Raw genomic sequence first — 16,966 nt, 5'->3', positions numbered from 1 at the left:
AGTATCATAAATCGGGTTCCTACACCATGGATTTGGTACGTGTGAGAAAGTGATTTGAAAGTGCTGTCTCACAAAGTTTTATATGAGATCCTAGACTGAAAATCCTTGACCCCAAATTCTCATAGTGTCAGCAGATTTTCCTCAATGTTTCCTCTTAGAAACTGTCATAAGATAGCTGATTAAAAACATAAATTATTTAACAAGTCAGACACTTAACTAGTTGTTCAAGGAAAAAATAATAAGCTTAATCCTAGCTCATTTATACCAACATGTATTTTAGGTGGATCAAAGATTCATATGCTAGAAGTAAATCTGCAAAACCACACAAGTGATTCCTTCCTTTTTTCTTGCTCATGATCATTTGCGTTAGGCTTTTCTCAAGTTCCAGGGTTAAATCTTCATTAAGTTATTTTGCCAATTTAAATTCCAATGCCAGTGATTACACTGGAAATGTGCATAGGACACAATTCAGACTTAAGACTTGCCACAGGGCTTCTTGAGAATCATTTTCATATTCTCAAAACCTGAAATCTGAGGAGGTACCTCCTTTCCCTATGTCTATAATTGTTTGCATGTGATAGCTGGAACAGTGGTGGCTCTCTGAGGCCAGAAGATTCAGCCTACAAGGATAAACTATTGCGCTCAAGATTGCAAAACAAAAAGATGTAAAGAGACCGAGTCCCTGATGACATTGTTGGGCTACAAAATTAATGCTTTGACTTTCTGAGTGCCAGATCTTTATTTTAAAGTGTTTTCAGTAATCAGGTAATTCACAATGATAGTTTTATCATTATTTTAAAAATAATATATACATGCTAAAATATAATAAATACTATCATTAGAAAGTCAGAATTTTCACTACTCAGCCATAAAAAGGAATAAAATAATGCCATTTGAGCAACATGGACACAACTAGAGATTATCATACTAAGTGAAGTGAGAAAGATAAATATCATATGATATCACTTATACATGGAATCTAAAACACAAATGAACCTCTCTGTGAAGCAGAAGCAGAAACAGAAGCACGGACAGAGAACAGACTTGTGGTTAGCAAGGGGTAAGGAGTTGGGGGAGGGGTGGATTGGGAGGTTGGGATTAGCAGAGGTAAGCTTTTATACATAGAATGTATAAACAAGGTCCTACTGTACAGTACAGAAAACTATATTCAATAGCCTATGATAAACCATAATGGAATGTAGATATGTATATAACTGAATCACTTTGCTGTACAGCAAAAATTAAACATTGGAAATTAACTATAATTCAATAAAAAAATAAAATCAATGAAATCGGACAAAAATATGTGACCCTCAGTTTAAATAAGAATTATTATTAACTCATGATGCACTTTCTATTGAAAAATAAATATATTATTTTGTAGAAACAATTTTCAACCCACTAATGAACATTCCTACTGCCAAGACTATGGTCTGAAAACCATCCCACACAACTCTTTGGAGGAATGACTAATTCCAGATCTGGGGCAGAAAATGTGAAAGATCAGCCTAAAATATTGTGTCATTTCAAAAAGTAAAGAAACTAATAAAAGACTGCTGATTTTTTATCAGTGGGACTCAGGAGGCAACTTGATAAGAAAATTTGAGCATCAAAAAAGAAAACTCTACAATTGCTACAAATCTACTACCCCCGAAATTTTAAATCTATGAGTTCATAATGCAGTCTTCCCTCAAGACAGGACAGGGGAATTCACTGGGGACATTTGGAGGATTCCAGAAAGCCAACCTATTTTTCTGCAACTGATAAATAAAGACAAAGAATCAAGTATGTATCTTACCTTTCTTGTATCTGCTGCTCCTTGAGGAAGTTGATCATTTGACAAGGGGAATCATCTCTTTATAGAGGGATGTCAGCTAACAAATGAATGAAAGAATATTCACCACTTTGCAACCTCTAGTGAAATAATGAGCATAAGCAATGATCATAAAAAAGTACAAAAACCATTATATGAAGAAAATATTATGGGGAAATGTACACTGGATAATCATGCTGAACCCACTGCTCAATCTTAACACCAAAAAACTGAGGCAACCAGATAGATATTTAGACAGAAGTACACACCACCAATGAATTTTTCTTCCCCGAAAAATCAAATCTCAATGTGACCAAGCCTCTAGATATAACTCCCAGTTTCCAGGTATCAAGCTACAAAAGAATATATTAAATGAAACGAGGAGGGTACAATCAACAAGATCAAGAATATGGGAAACTCTACAGGCCAAATAAATCTGATTTATTTACCAAATAATTGAAGAAAAATCTTAAGGTTCATAGCAACAAAATATATAAATTAAAGAAAAATCTTAGGAGAGACTGAAGATATATATCAACCTAATATAATGTGATGAAAAAAAGTGAAAGTGTTAGTCACTCAGTTGTGCCCAACTCTTTGTGACCCCATGGATTGTAGCCTGCTAGGCTCCTCTGTCCATGGAATTCTCCAGTCAAGAATACTGGAGGAGGTTGTTATTCCCTTCTCCAGGGGATCTTCCCAACCCAGGAATCAAACTGGGGTCTCCTGCATTGCAGGGGGATTCTTTACCAACTGAGCTTTCAGAGAAGCCCTGAATGCAGCTTCAGTTCAGTTAGTTCATTTCAGTCACTCAGTTGTGTCCAACTCTTTGCGACCCCATGAATCGCAGCACACCAGGCCTCCCTGTCCATCACCAACTCCCGGAGTTCACTCAGACTCACGTCCATCGAGTCTGTGATGCCATCCAGCCATCTCATCCTCTGTTGTCCCCTTCTCCTCCTGCCCCCAATCCCTCCCAGCATCAGAGTCTTTTCCAGTGAGTCAACTCTTTGCATGAGGTGGCCAAAGTATTGGAGTTTCAGCTTTAGCATCATTCCTTCCAAAAAACACCCAGGGCTGATCTCCTTGAGAATGGACTGGTTGGATCTCCTTGCAGTCCAAGGGACTCGCAAGAGTCTTCTCCAGCACCACAGTTCAAAAGCATCAATTCTTCGGCGCTCAGCTTTCTTCACAGTCCAACTCTCACATCCATACATGACCACTGGAAAAACCATAGCCCTGACTAGACGGCGGACCAATAGTACTGCCCAATAAATATATAATATGAGCCATGTGTGTAATCTTAAAATTTCTCACAGCCACATTAAAAAAGTAAAAAGAAACAGATGCAATTAATTTCATAATGTATTTAACCTAATATAGCCAAAATATTATCTAATTATCAAATAATCATCAAATATATACTCAATATTTTAAATTATTAACTGGTGCCTTACTTTCACACATCTCAAGAGCTGCCTAGCTACTTTCACCAGTGGCTACCATATTGGACAACAAAAAAGCTTCTTACTAATCATGACATTCTTCCTACATATTAAATGCATGTTTATTTTCAAGGGGAGGGAGTGATGTCATGAATTTCTAGGTATAAAGAGGAAGGAGAGTTCCATTCGGGACTGTCTCTTTCTGGCCCATGGTGTTTTCTTCCATGAGGTCAGAGGGGTGGGTCAGATCATTTCTGAATGTACCCTCACCTCCCCACCTTTGTCAATAGATAGGAGCTGGGCCTCTGCCTGAAGCACATGGCTTGATTTCCTTGATTCCTCGGTTTCTGCAACTGTCCTTGGTGATGGTGGCTCCCTCAGCAAAAGTTGTGTATTGCCCAAGTAGACTGTCCTCTGAGCAATATGAATCAAACATCATGCCTCTGAGCAGACATTTGCACAGTGGCTCTGACCAGCAGCACTCGGCTGTAACCTGACTAAAGGTATTAACACATCAGAGGAGAGAACACTGATTGGTCAGCCATGGTGCTGCTGCCATGGAGGCAAACAGTATCTGTGCCCAACAAGCACTGTCCAGAGACAGTGCTTAGAGAGGTGATAGCAGAATCAGGCTGTCCTCTCATGATGCTGTTAAAAACACACCTGTTACTCAATGAGCCACCATGGGCCTGATCCCAGGAACCTCAAACACCTTCTGATTGGTACTTGGCTTCCCACTGGACTTACCTACTGGGAAAGGGTGACTAGCAAGTGAACTGGAAAGTTCTCACACAAATTAATAAATTGGCATTTTAGCCCCAATATCCATTCTTTTGGGAATCTTAGCGACTCAGAGGTGACTTGACTAAAATGGGACAATGCTAAAGAGCCGTCCCACCTGGAGCTTCCCGTAACACCTGAGACTTCTGCTTCAACTAGCTCCAGGGCTCTGACAAGCTCAAAGAGGTTGGGAACCTTGTCTACTTTGCTCACATTTACAACCTTGGTCTCTGGGAGAGTATCTGACACATAGTAGGTGCTCAGTTAATGTGGGTTGGGTGAATAAGAAATGAAGAATCTGAATCTGCCACAAGAAAGATGGGCACTCAATGTACCAAGTTAAAAGGCATGTTTGTGCTGGGACTTCCCTGGTGGTCCAGTGGCTGACTCTGTGCTCCCAACACAGAGGACCCAGGTTCAATCCCTGGTCAAGGAACTAGACCCCACATGCCCCAACTAGGAGCTCACATGCTGCCAATGAAGATCACGTGTGCCAAAACTAAGACCCCGGTGCAGCCAAATACATAAATTAGGAAAAACAAAAAGCATCTTTGTGGCATCGCAGCAGGCTTTGCCTGCTAATACTTGATCTTTGCCAAAGTCCTAGGAACTTAAACAGGCCAAGATTTGGTTGTGAAGTATCTGCAACAATACTAGGCACATAGAGGCCCCCAAGAAGGATGTCTCCCTTCTCCCTCTGCTCTGATGACCCTGTGAGCAGGGCATTCATTATCTCACTGTACTGGGATCACGGATGTCTTCAGTCAGGTTTCCTGGTGAAAAGCTGACTATGCAATGGAGTTTGTATGCAGGATGTTGACTGGCATGTAGAAAAGCACCTTCCAGAGAATAGGGAAAACAGGATTGGGCAGTAGGAAAAGTTAAGCTGTGATGCAATTGCAACAAAGGACTTAGTTCTTACAGAAAACCCTAGAGAGAGGATAGCTTCAGAGTTATCCCAATAGAGTCAACGAAGCCATTCATTAGTCACTGAGGCCAGGGTTACTGAAGTTCAGCTTCCCCTCAAGTGAAAATGAAGTCGCTCAGTTGAGTCTGACTCTTTTGCGACCCCATGGACGACTGTAGCCTACCAGGCTCCTCCATCCAGGGGATTTTCCAGGCAAGAGTACTGGACTGGATTGTCATTTCCTTCTCCAAGGGATCTGCCTGACCCAGTGATCAAACCCAGGTCTCCTGCATTGTAGGCAGACGCTTTACTGTCTGAGCCACCAGGGAAGTCAGCTTCCCCTAAGGAGGGAGGTAATTTCTTCAGCTGAAGGCAGTGCCCAGAGCATGACTCAGCTGTGGGCCCTTAGCAACCAATCCTGGCCCCCAAGGCAATGAGTGCCAAGGTCTTGCAGAGATACTGAAATGACACAGACAACAAACACAGATACCTTTTTCTTCCCCTAGACACATATCAGAGAGAGAACTGACCTTTCAGCACAAGTACTGGTTAGAATACTGATACCATGGAATCTACTTTTCTTACAATTTATTTTTAATTGAGGATAACTGCTTTACAATACTGAGTTGGCATGGGATCTGCTTTGTGTTCTAAGAAATAATTGTGAACACAAGGCTACGTCTGTCTTGTTCCTCTCCATTATCTCAACGCCTGCATACTCAGCACGCTGTGCTGTGCTAAGTTGCTTCAGTCATGTCCAACAATCGTGCGGCCCTACGGACTGTAGCCCGCCAGGTTCCTCTGTCCTTGGGATTCTCCAGGGAAGAATACTGGAGTGGATTGCCAGTCCTTTCTCCAGGGATGTTCCCGACTCGGGGATCAATCCACCGTCTAACCTGCACTGGCAGGCGGGTTCTTTACCACTAGCGCCACCTGGGAAGCCCTGCATACTCAGCACACAGTGAGTGCTAAATAAAAATTTGTTGAATGGATACATAAATTAACAAGTTTTTAAAAGTGGCTTCCGCATTTATACTTAATTGGATATAGGTTGTTCCTATTAAACCATTAACTCCTCAGGGCAAGAGACTTTCTTAATCCTGTATTTCTAGCATCTACGGCAAAACCTAGTCGTAATACACTGTCCCCTACTACTATAAAAAGGATGGCCCCACCATCACACACAAAACTGTTTTGCAGAACAATCGCTTGATAATATGCCCAGTGAGACAAGAATTCAATCTACTGTATATTGTGTATCTACTACTTTACCATATACTTATTTTTATGATACTGAGGTTTCCTTTAAGAGAAAAGTGGGAGCAGGGATTAAAAATAATGTCTTTTTTAGAAACAATTATACACTGGACATTTTGCATCTATTATTTCTAATCGTTCCGACAGTACAGTTCACCAGTAACAAAAGCTGAGCTCAGAAAGCTTAACAAACCAGAGTACCCATCTAGAGAGGTGGTAACTGGAGGAGCTCGGAAGTAAAAGCCTGTTCTGCTGGACTCCAGATTCCATGCTTCCTCCCCCATGCCAAGCTATTTTCTTACTACCACCTATCTCCAATGGTAACTTACCAGGACCCTGGAGTTACCACTGCCATCAGCGTTTCAGCAGATGCCCTGGGAGGACGCGCCTGCTCACAGACCAGTCCTAGCTCACTAGGCGCTGAGCCACTGTCTCTGCTGTTACCCAGAGCCCACGCCCTTCCTGAAGATCCCCTGAAGGTGGGGTTAGGCAACTCCTCCCAAGGCAAAGTCAATGACCCGCAGAGAAAATCTATCAATATCTTGAACTTCCTGAAGAAGCCCAGCTAAAAAGAATCTTCCTCTTGCCTAGAAACAACGCAGAGGTCTTCAATGTTCAGGTCTTTCTGGAAAGACTGGGAGGCTCCAGGTCCCGAGACAAGATCTTCCTGAGAAATTTCATGGTGGGCTGTGGGCTGAGGTAATGAACACCCGTCCCTCCCTGTCTCTCTCAACCTCTCTTTCACGCACGCACGCACGCACCACACGCAGGCACGCATGCGCGCAAGCACATATATCCACGTGCGCATGCGTGCCTGCGTGGATACAAACACACACACACACACGCTTTCTCTCACATTTCTTAGGCACATCCCTACCTAGTCACGTCAAAGCTGACTGCTCAGGTCCTTTGCTGCTTCTGTTTACCTTTCCTTGGTTCACACCGCTTCCCAGGGCTTTGAGAACAAGGCAGGACAGAGCTCTTTTCCTCAGCTAGTGACTGCTAAAATGCCCCTCGGAAGTTACAGTTGTTTTCAGTCTTGGACAGTGAACGTTCCCATTTCATGGAACAAACCTATACTCTACTTACAGTTCTGTCCAGGGACCTGAGCCTCATCCTGGCTCTGTGTGTACCATGGCCCTCTCACTGGCTTCAAATGATTCCTCTACCTGGTTCTTATTCTCGCTTAACCTTTCCCAGGACTCTTCAAAATGGCAGCTTCCCAGCAGCCTTAGTGGCTATTTGCAAATGAGTTGCTGACCCTGTTCCATCCCTCCTTGGAGATTGATCTAACCAGTCCCACCTGGTCCCCTTAGGTGTTAGAGTTATCTGGACTAGTCTTAGAAACTGCCTCTGAAAACTGTAGATGTTCGGGAGTCCAGATCCAAAATAATAATTCATCTTATCACATTGGGAATGATTCCCAGAAAGGAAAAAACAGGCATAGCTCTGTGGCTATGTAGTTTTAAGGTGACCTATGGCAGTTCAACACCTTAACCACAGTTCATTATTCGTTTTTGAAAATGTGCTGTTTACCAAAAGTTAACTGACAAAATTTTTTTAAGTACGTTTTTTTTATTTTTGAAGGGAGACAAAAGTAAATAATTTTATGAAACAAGGAATATATGTAGCAACAAGCTACTGTGACTGAGACTTGCTAGGAACAGAATCCCAGAGGACCTGGCAAGGAATTACACTCCCTCAAGGGTAAATCTCAAAGGCATACTGGGCAGGCAGTGAGGTAAAGGCCCTGAGCTGAAGCCAATTAGTGCTCAATAAACAAACGGGAGCCTTTTGCTTTCTGCCCAATTTCAGTCCCGCCTTCCAAGCAGCTTGGGTGATGAGTTCTTAAGGGAAAAAAAAAAGTTCAAATTCCCAGTTTACAAAGTGGATTCTATGTGATTTGTGCAAGAACAGCGTGTGTTTTGTTCTGTTCTGTGTCAAAGCTTCTGAATGGCAAGTTCAAAAAAATGTGCTGAGTCATGAATCCCTAAGGATGAAAGATTTTGAGAAGAACATGCTTGGGGGAGGGCAAAAACTGTGACAGTTGTACAAGTTGTAGATAACAGAAGGCTTATTTTCCTAAATGAGATCCTTCAATACAAACATTTACCCCACTCCTATGCCCAGGAATACTCGCTACTTGCCCCAGTACTTAGAAGCCACACACTCACGAGTAAGGACTGTAACAAAAATAATAATAGCTAATATTTATGAACATCGGCCAGTTATACATATAGGGGGATGGGCTTTCAGAGGTTAAATAATTTGCTCACAATCACCCAGCCACAGGAATTGGAATCACAACCTTAATAAGTATGTACACCATCTTTGCAAATATTATCCATGTATGATTTATAGATCTTGGATATTTAACTGATTGTGGTTAAACTCTTTACTCAAAGAGGCATCTTACTGACATTCTTCAGACACAACTGACGGTAGCACAAAAGGTCCCAAGATTCTTACTAACAAAAGAGAAATTGTACAGCACTGTTCATGTAAATTGTGTATTTTACGTGTTCAATATAATCCTCTGTCCAAGTCAAAGAAAAAAGGAGCCATTCTTTTATTCAAAACAAAGTTCTTCATTTCCCGTAACATCCTGGGTTGAGATAATCCTGTGATGATTGCTAGAAGTTGAGGCTATCTCAGGTCACAGGACTCTTCAGCCAGCACAAGAAAACTGCTATCCTGCTCAATCATGACCTCCGGAACTCCTGATTCTGGGGCTTGTTCCTCACGAGGCCTTTAAAAGTTGGTGGCTGAAACTTCTCCTCTGAAGACCTAGTCACCCTAGAGAAAATTAGATCATCAACTGGCTCCTAAGAAGCTCATGAGAGAGAGAGGCAGGAAGCAGAAAGGAGAATGAGGAGCTGTTTAAGTCAGGGAAGAGGGTCCCTAACAAACTTTCTTATTTCATACATTTCCCAAAATCAACCCTAGGCACTTGAAATGTCAGGAAATATCTTCCGAGTCACAAAAGAAAGATCATATTCTAGTCAATAAAATTTTATTAAATGGTGTTTTTAAATACTCGGGAAATAGGCAAGTCATGAATAACTGTCTTCATAAACATGATTCGTCTATTCACTACAGGACTGGCTTTGCAGCAATCTTCCCAGCTAGGCCCTATTATCCTAGCCATGTTAGAAATCAAAGGGCTTGCTAGAAATATTTCTCATTTTGCTTTTGGAAATGACTTCTGTACATCGTTTGTACCATGACAACTATGTTTTATACCATACAAAGAGGGTCAGAATCCCCATGTCACAGGGCTATTATGAGGGATGAATAACATAATGTGCTTGGAACATAACAAGAATTCCATTAAGGATTAGCAAGATCAATATTAAGAATTCCAAAGGGGAGTCCCCCTTTCCTCAAAAAGATTCTGTAGGAATGACATTTTAGCTTTTTTGGAAACTAATGGTCAAAATAATTTTGTTGTTCAGTTGCTAAGTCCATATCCAACTCTTTGCAACCCCAGGGACTGCAGCATGCCAGGCTTCCTTGTCCTTTACTCCTCCTGGAGTTTGCTCAAACTCACATCCACTGAGTCAGTGATGCCCTCTGGATCCCCTTCTCCTCCTGCCCTCAATCTTCCCCAGCATCAGGATCTTTTCCAGTGAGTCAGCTCTTCCCATCAAGTGGCCAAAGTATTGGAGCTTCAGCTTCAGCATCAGTCCTTCCAATGAATATTCAGGGTTGATGTCCTTTAGGATTGACTAGTTTGATCTCCATGCAGTCCAAGGGACTCTCAAGAGTTTTCTCCAGAACCATAGTTCAAAAGCATCAATTCTTCAGCACTCACCCTTCTTTATGGTCCAACTCTCACATCTGTAAATGACTACTGGAAAAATCATGCTTTGACTATATGGAAGTCAAAGTGAGGGTCAAAGTCACCAATTTTGGCAAAGTGACCTCTCTGCTTTTTAATATACTGTCTAGGTTTGTCATAGCTTTTCTGCCAAGGAGCAAGCATCTTTTAATCTCATGGCTGCAGTCACTGTCCACAGTGATTTTGGAGCTCACGAAAATAAAGTCTGCCACTGTTTCAACTTTTTCCCTATCTATTAGCCATGAAGTGATTTTGAATATGCTAATGTCTAAATCACCAGATTCTGGATCTGAAGTGAAATCAGAGAATTCTTATTTTTACATTCAAGTGTGACTGTAATTTCAGTGCTGGAGGTATGGCGGCTAAGAAGAGAAAAAGCAACCACACTGATGAACAACAAACAAACAAAAATTTATTGTAACTTAAAATTTATTCCCAAGACAATGGATAATCCACACATTGGATGATATTAGTAGACATGGTGAAGATGTATTTGGACAGGTATCAACGTTGATGAATGTGGGGATGGCATAAAAGTTTAAAAAAAATAAAAAAAGGTTATAGGATTTCCTGAACATGATATTGGCAAAAAAGAACTTTTATCACAAAAACATTTCAGTTAATTTTTTTTTGAATGTTGCTTATTTTACTTACTACCCTGATAGTGACTAAAGAATGAGGTACAGAAAACTTTCCAGAAGTTGGAATATGGAGCAGAAGTCCAAGGCGCTTTGGAGCCCCACTGGGTTACTGAGTAGGATTCACTCAGGTATGAAGTTCCCCACAACTCCAGGTTTCCTGCCTAGAAAAGCACTATTTACTGACCTCACTGAGGTTTTGTGGGGATTCAAGCTTATAAAGTGCTTCAGGTGCCTTTGAAGAAAGGCAACATAGACGTATAAAATAACCTTACCTATTTCAAAAGAAATGAAAAGACAATTTTGGCACAATGGGCAGAGTGCCTCCTACTTAAAGAACCAAACTTGGCTGTTTATTAAAAAACCCTAACCTCAATGGTTTACTGGTTTTATTTTTTTAAGAGAAAAAAATGTTTCTCTATTGCCAGTCTTATAACAGTCATTCTCAAGTCAGGCTGTGCTCTCAGAATCACTTGAAGAGTTCATTAAAAATATAGATGCTTAGCCCACAGCCTAGATGTACATAATTAAAATCTCTACCAGTGGTACTCAGACAACTACATTTTAAAAAGGATCTATAGAAAACTGTTGCATAGCAAAGTTTTAAAAAACATTTCTTTAGAAAAAAGTCAATTTATTAAATGTTGATTTTCTTCCTAGAATATTTTTCTTACAATTGAATAAAGCTGGGTGAGGGTATCAATATCTTATTGCCCCTTTCCCTTTCCATAGAGCACACAGACACAGAGCACAGTGCTCACATGCATGCGCGCACACACACCACACACTTTTTAGTTCTGCCCTTGAATTAAAATTGGATAGCAGTAAAATCTGATAGTTGCAAATAAATGCCTCACTGAGAAGACATGCAAAGACTGGCAATTCATCCCCACTGTGCCCAAAGCAAATGGATGTTTCCCATTTGCCAGAATGGAATGCTTTAAATATGCATTTCCAATTTGGAAACAGGTAAAGTCAGCACTTCTTGGGAAACGTCATTGAGTGGCTGCTGACAAAAGTGAGCGAGGTTCCAGCGACCAACCAGGAAGAAAGGCTATGGTGACTACCCCTTTGTTTGGAGACTGCCTAGATCTCAGCAAATACCTTAGGAATTGAAAGGACGTGTCCTTGGTGGGCACCAAACATGCGGGTGCTTCATCAAGGTAAACAGAATCATGAAAATGGGGGACGGTAATTTAAAAATCATGTTTTTAAAAAATGACCAGTTTGTGCCACAGCAATTCTTAACGCTGTTTTAGGAACCACTTTCATTTCCTGACTGGCTCGAAATCTTCTATGTACTAGTGAGTCTAACAGAGAGAAGAGAGTGTTTTAGTCCCTGGCGGCCTTCACACATAACTCATCACGCTGCTTGCATCAGTTTTAAAATAGCCAGAGTCCCCTCTGGCTGCCCTGCAAAGGAACTAATGGAGTCAGCAGAGAAATGATATTTCTTTACACAGAGAAAGCCTTCTGAGGCTGGCCAAAATGTTCACAATGTCCAGAACTCATGAATAATAGTAAAACAGAGTAGTCCAACTTTTTGGAAAAGGGGAGGAAAAAAGAAAAAATACAGGAGATCGAGTCTACATATACAGTACATAAAGGATATGTAAAAAATAATAATAATTCAGATCAGACACAGTGAAATTTCGCTGTGTGAAAACAGTCTTTAGCGCCTTCCAATATTCCTCTAAACGTTAGAGGAATTAGAGGCAACTTTGTATAAAAAGGTTGTCGGAGCTGGCTTGGGGAGTTGCTTTTTGCATGTATCCCAGGAAGGCAAGGCTGCCAGCAGCAGAATAAAACCTCCCAGCAGGACGCAGAGGCCACTAAAATAAAATGCAATGTCATAGGTCTGGGTCCAGTCATAAAACCAACCTGAAAAGAGAGTAAGAAAAAAGTGAGTTTGATAGACATAGTATATATAGGAATACTCTAATCTCATCAGCTTATATACAGTTCATGGGACTGACATATACATACTACTATATATATAGAATAGATAACTAATAAGAACCTACTTAATAGCACAGGGAACTCTATTCAATACTCTGTAATGACTTACATGGGAAAAGAATCTAAGAAATAAGTAGATATATGTATATGTACAACTGACTCACTTTACTGTACAGCAGAAACTAACACAACATTGTAAATCAACTATAACCTAATAAAAAAGTTAATTTAAAAATTTATATACAGTTTGGATTAGGATATAAATTACCCAGTTCTACTCCCAAAGTGGCCTAATGGGAGTTAGAAGAGAATTTCTTAAATAATTGGACAAGACTAAGCAGGCATTTTGGGTTTCTCCCAAATGAAGAATAAACACAAATTCCTGAGCAAGTGTATTGGCTTTTCCAACTATAGCAAAGCGATTCTGAATAAATCATGATCAAGAGGCATTCCAAGCAGATTTATTTTGTATAAATCTGTGCTATTATTACAAAAGCAATCCCTGTAATCAGAGACATTGCAAAGAAGAACAGTAAAATGGGCTTGCTGCTGCTGCTGCTGCTAAATCATTTCAGTCGTGTCCGACTCTGTGCAACCCCATAGATGGCAGCCCACCAGGCTCCCCTGTCCCTGGGATTCTCCAGGCAAGAACACTGGAGTGGGTTGCCATTTTCTTCTCCAATGCATGAAAGTGAAAAGTGAAAGTGAAGTAGCTCAGTCGTGTCCGACTCTTAACGATCCCATGGACTGCAGCCTTCCAGGCTCCTCTCTCCATGGGATTTTCCAGGCAAGAGTACTGGAGTGGGGCGCCATCGCCTTCTCTGAAAATGGGCTTACTATAAGATAAATATCTTACCAACAATTGGTGGTCCAAGGCTATTTCCAAGTCCAGCAAAGAACATTAATATCCCATAGGCGTGGGCTAATTTTTCAATTCCCACTGTCTTCGTGGTCACATAAGGAAAGATGGACCAATTACCAGTAAGAAACCCTAGGATCCCAGAAAGTAGTGCCAACGTAACATAACTTTTGGCAAATGGAATTGCACACAAGGCCAGGCTCATGATTATTAAGGTAGCTACATAAAGATATAAGGTATTAATCCACTTGAAGTCAGCCAGTATCCCTAAAATGAGTTTACCAACTGCTGTCATAATGCCAATAATAGAAATAAGAGGCATAATAAACTCCTCTTCTTTCACATTTGAACTTCTTGCCACGTCTTCCATAAGTAACGAAGGTGGAAACCCTCCGATGTCAAAGAGAAAGATGGCAATGAAGAGTGCTGAAAATACTTTGTTTTTAAAAAGAGCCACAGTTTCTCCACAATAGTTTTTATATAACTGCCATTTCCTCTTGGCAAGCTGTTTGCAAAAATATGTCCGTTCTGCAACTTTCTTCTTGTACGTTTCAGTCTCTTTTGTGTGTGCCACTGTTGCTGGGTTTTTATGAAGCAGACTCTCTGACTTGCAGCCGCCATTGGCTAAGATGCTCTTGCATGTTTCCTCCTTCTTTTCAAGCATGTTTATGTTTTCTTCTGGGTCCTTTTCTTTTTCTTTGTAAATCGAGTACCTATCTGGTACATTTTCCAGAGCTGTTTTCTCAGGTAAAGGGAAATCAGAGGACTGGAGGGGTCTCATCAGACTGCCACAGGCTAATATATTTAAAGCTAAAGCACCCACAATCAGCAGGCATCCATCCAGTCCATAGAACTCAATCAACAGTCTCTGCAAAGCTGCATATATAAAGAGTCCAACACTTGAACCTAAAAAGGAAATGGGAACTGTTTAATCTTAACCGCTTATCATCAGGACTCTCAGAACAAGCATTATTAGTACTAACGTTCAATTTCTTTGTCACGCTGGCATTCATGAGTGTGCCTTCACATTAAAATCACAACAAGAAAACTAAAGATGACGACGATGATGACCTCAACAATAGTAACCCTGATCGATCTATTTTTAAAATTAGCATTTGCCGTTCAGACACTGTGTTAAATACTTTACATGGCACAATAATGTTTCCTTGCAATAATCCTATTGGGTGCATGTGAGTGCTTGTGTTTGCTCAGTCATATCTGACTCTCCGTGACTATAAACTGTAGCCCGCCAGGCTCTTCCGTCCATGGACCATTTCAGACAAGAATGCCGGAGTGGGTTGTCATTTCCTTCTCCAGGGGATCTTCCCACCCAGGGATCAAACCCACATCTCCTGTGTCTCCTGCATTATCAGGTGGGTTCTTTACCTCTAGCGCCACCTGGGAAGCCCCTCCTACTGGGTATGTCCTATTGTTATTCCCAGAAAGATTGAGAAATTTGCCACAGATCAGAAAGCTACAAGTGGCATAGGTAGCATTCGCATTCAGTCTGACCCCAGGAACCTATGTTCTTAACAAATACCTTATACAACTACATTTTTAGTACTTACAGGCTCCATGCTTTATATGTATTCCTTTTGGAAAAGAAAAGTTTTCATATTTTTTAAGATGAAGAATATATTAATATTTTAGTTGTAGGATATTTATAGTGGTTTGATAACTCAAGTGTGTTAGTCACTCAGTTGTGTCCAACTCTTTGCGAACCCATGGACTGTAGCCTGCCAGGCTCCTCTGTCCATGGCATTCTTGAGGCAAGAATACTAGAGTGGGTTGCAATTTCCTTCTCCGGGGGATCTTCCCAACCCAGGGATCGAACCTGGGTCTCCTGCATTGCAGACTAATTCTTTACCATTTGAGACACAAGGAAAGCTCAAATCCATTGCTAATCATCAGAATGAATGATTGATATTAATAAACTATGAGAAAGTAAAGTGAACTTCGATAGGATATTAAAATTACAAAGTATGCCTGCTTGCACACTTGTGCAACACTGTAAATACACCATTTTTTAGTAGATCACACAAACCACACTGGAATGGCAAATTACATCAGCCCAATTAATTTGAAGTGTTCTTATCTGGTTTGGATTTCAGCTGTTGATTGACTATTTTAAAATTTAAATATCACTGAGAAATGTCAACTCAAAAAAAAATAGGAAAGAAAGTGATCTGTCATTAAAAAAAAATAGTCTAAAGAGGTTAATCATACTTTTTAAATGGTCTACACCAAATTACATCATAATCCCAATGGGATGCCAAGCTTATTGTAAAAATTACAAATAACCAAATGACTCTTAGAATTATTTTTTTTTTAAAAATTTGGTACCATAGTTGTCCATTCCTAACATATTTAAAATTAACTCCTTTATCCTCAAAGAAAAAAACTTTGCTTACAAACATTAATCAGTAGTTCACATTAGTGTAATGACAGTTAATACAGTATCCTTTTGTGGCTACTTAGGAAGTCTCCCTGTGCTGACTATTAAGTAATAAAAGTAGACAAGTTGAATCCTTCCTTATCTTTTTAAAAGTGGCACATACTTCAAAGGTTAAAAGCACTTCAGAAAACAAATGGAAAGAACTGAAAAGAGGACTATATTTCATGCACTTCCATAGTGCATTAGCATCCATTTACTATTAATTCATATTTTCTCTAACATCATTTCTTTGTAGAAGTTCTAACAAAGTGTCATATAATTACTTTAAAATATTCTTGATGTTTTGAAAGTTAAATATTTTGATCTTGAGAAAGTAAACAATTCCCCACTGCTCACCAACTAAGTTTATCTATCAACATTATGAAATATTAAGGGAAACATATCAAATCACTTCAATAGGTGGTTTATCAAAAACCTATGATATGTTAAGTGTACGATAGGGCACCAAAATAAAATTCCACTTTGGACACTAGTGTTTTCAGCCCACATCCCATGAAAATGTAGTCATGGCTTAGGAAGATACGGCAGGGAATACTCTGGTGGTCCAGTGGTTAGGACTCCATAATCCCACTGTCAAGGGCCTGGGATCAATCCTTCGTCAGGGAACTAAGATCTCACAAGCCATGTGGCACAGCCAAAAGACAAAGTGCAGAAATTCTTTCAGGGCAATGAAGAGTAACTAGAGCTCTCTTGTGGAACTGTGTAAACTGTAAAATTATAATTTTTAATCTTTAAAAAGAAAATCCCAATTTTAAAATCATCAATGTTAAGGAAAAAGTGAAATAAAGCACTAATTATGCTTCCATGCATGTCTATAGAATACATGATCACAAAGAGGCAAAATATGAATTTGATGTTCAGGGAACCTGAAATGGTAAGATATACACGTACATCTTGATGAACTCTTCTTCAAGACCAGGAGTCAATAGACTTTTTCTATAAAAGGGCTAGAGAGGAAATAATTAACTCACAGTGGGCCATCCAAGCTCTGTCACAAATGCTCAACTCTGCC

General features: G+C 40.3%; 1 protein-coding gene across 1 annotated transcript in view; it reads right to left on the bottom strand.

Annotated features, from left to right (window-relative positions):
• Positions 1 to 10,430: 10,430 nt before the first annotated feature.
• The window catches only part of LOC120860510 (monocarboxylate transporter 9), a 46,374-nt gene continuing 39,838 nt past the window's right edge, over positions 10,431 to 16,966 (bottom strand). The window contains exons 4-5 of the mRNA XM_040236344.1: positions 13,497 to 14,405; positions 10,431 to 12,562 (exon numbers count right to left, since the gene is read on the bottom strand). Of these exons, the coding sequence (XP_040092278.1) occupies positions 12,375 to 12,562; positions 13,497 to 14,405 (1,097 nt within the window). The 3' untranslated portion in view covers positions 10,431 to 12,374. The remainder of the gene's footprint in view (positions 12,563 to 13,496; positions 14,406 to 16,966) is intronic.

The sequence above is a fragment of the Oryx dammah genome, unplaced genomic scaffold, assembly GCF_014754425.2.
Source record: "Oryx dammah isolate SB20612 unplaced genomic scaffold, SCBI_Odam_1.1 HiC_scaffold_11077, whole genome shotgun sequence".
NCBI lineage: Eukaryota > Metazoa > Chordata > Mammalia > Artiodactyla > Bovidae > Oryx > Oryx dammah.
The sequence above is the reverse complement of the archived record's forward strand: the minus strand, read 5'-3'. Positions and strand labels throughout refer to the sequence as shown.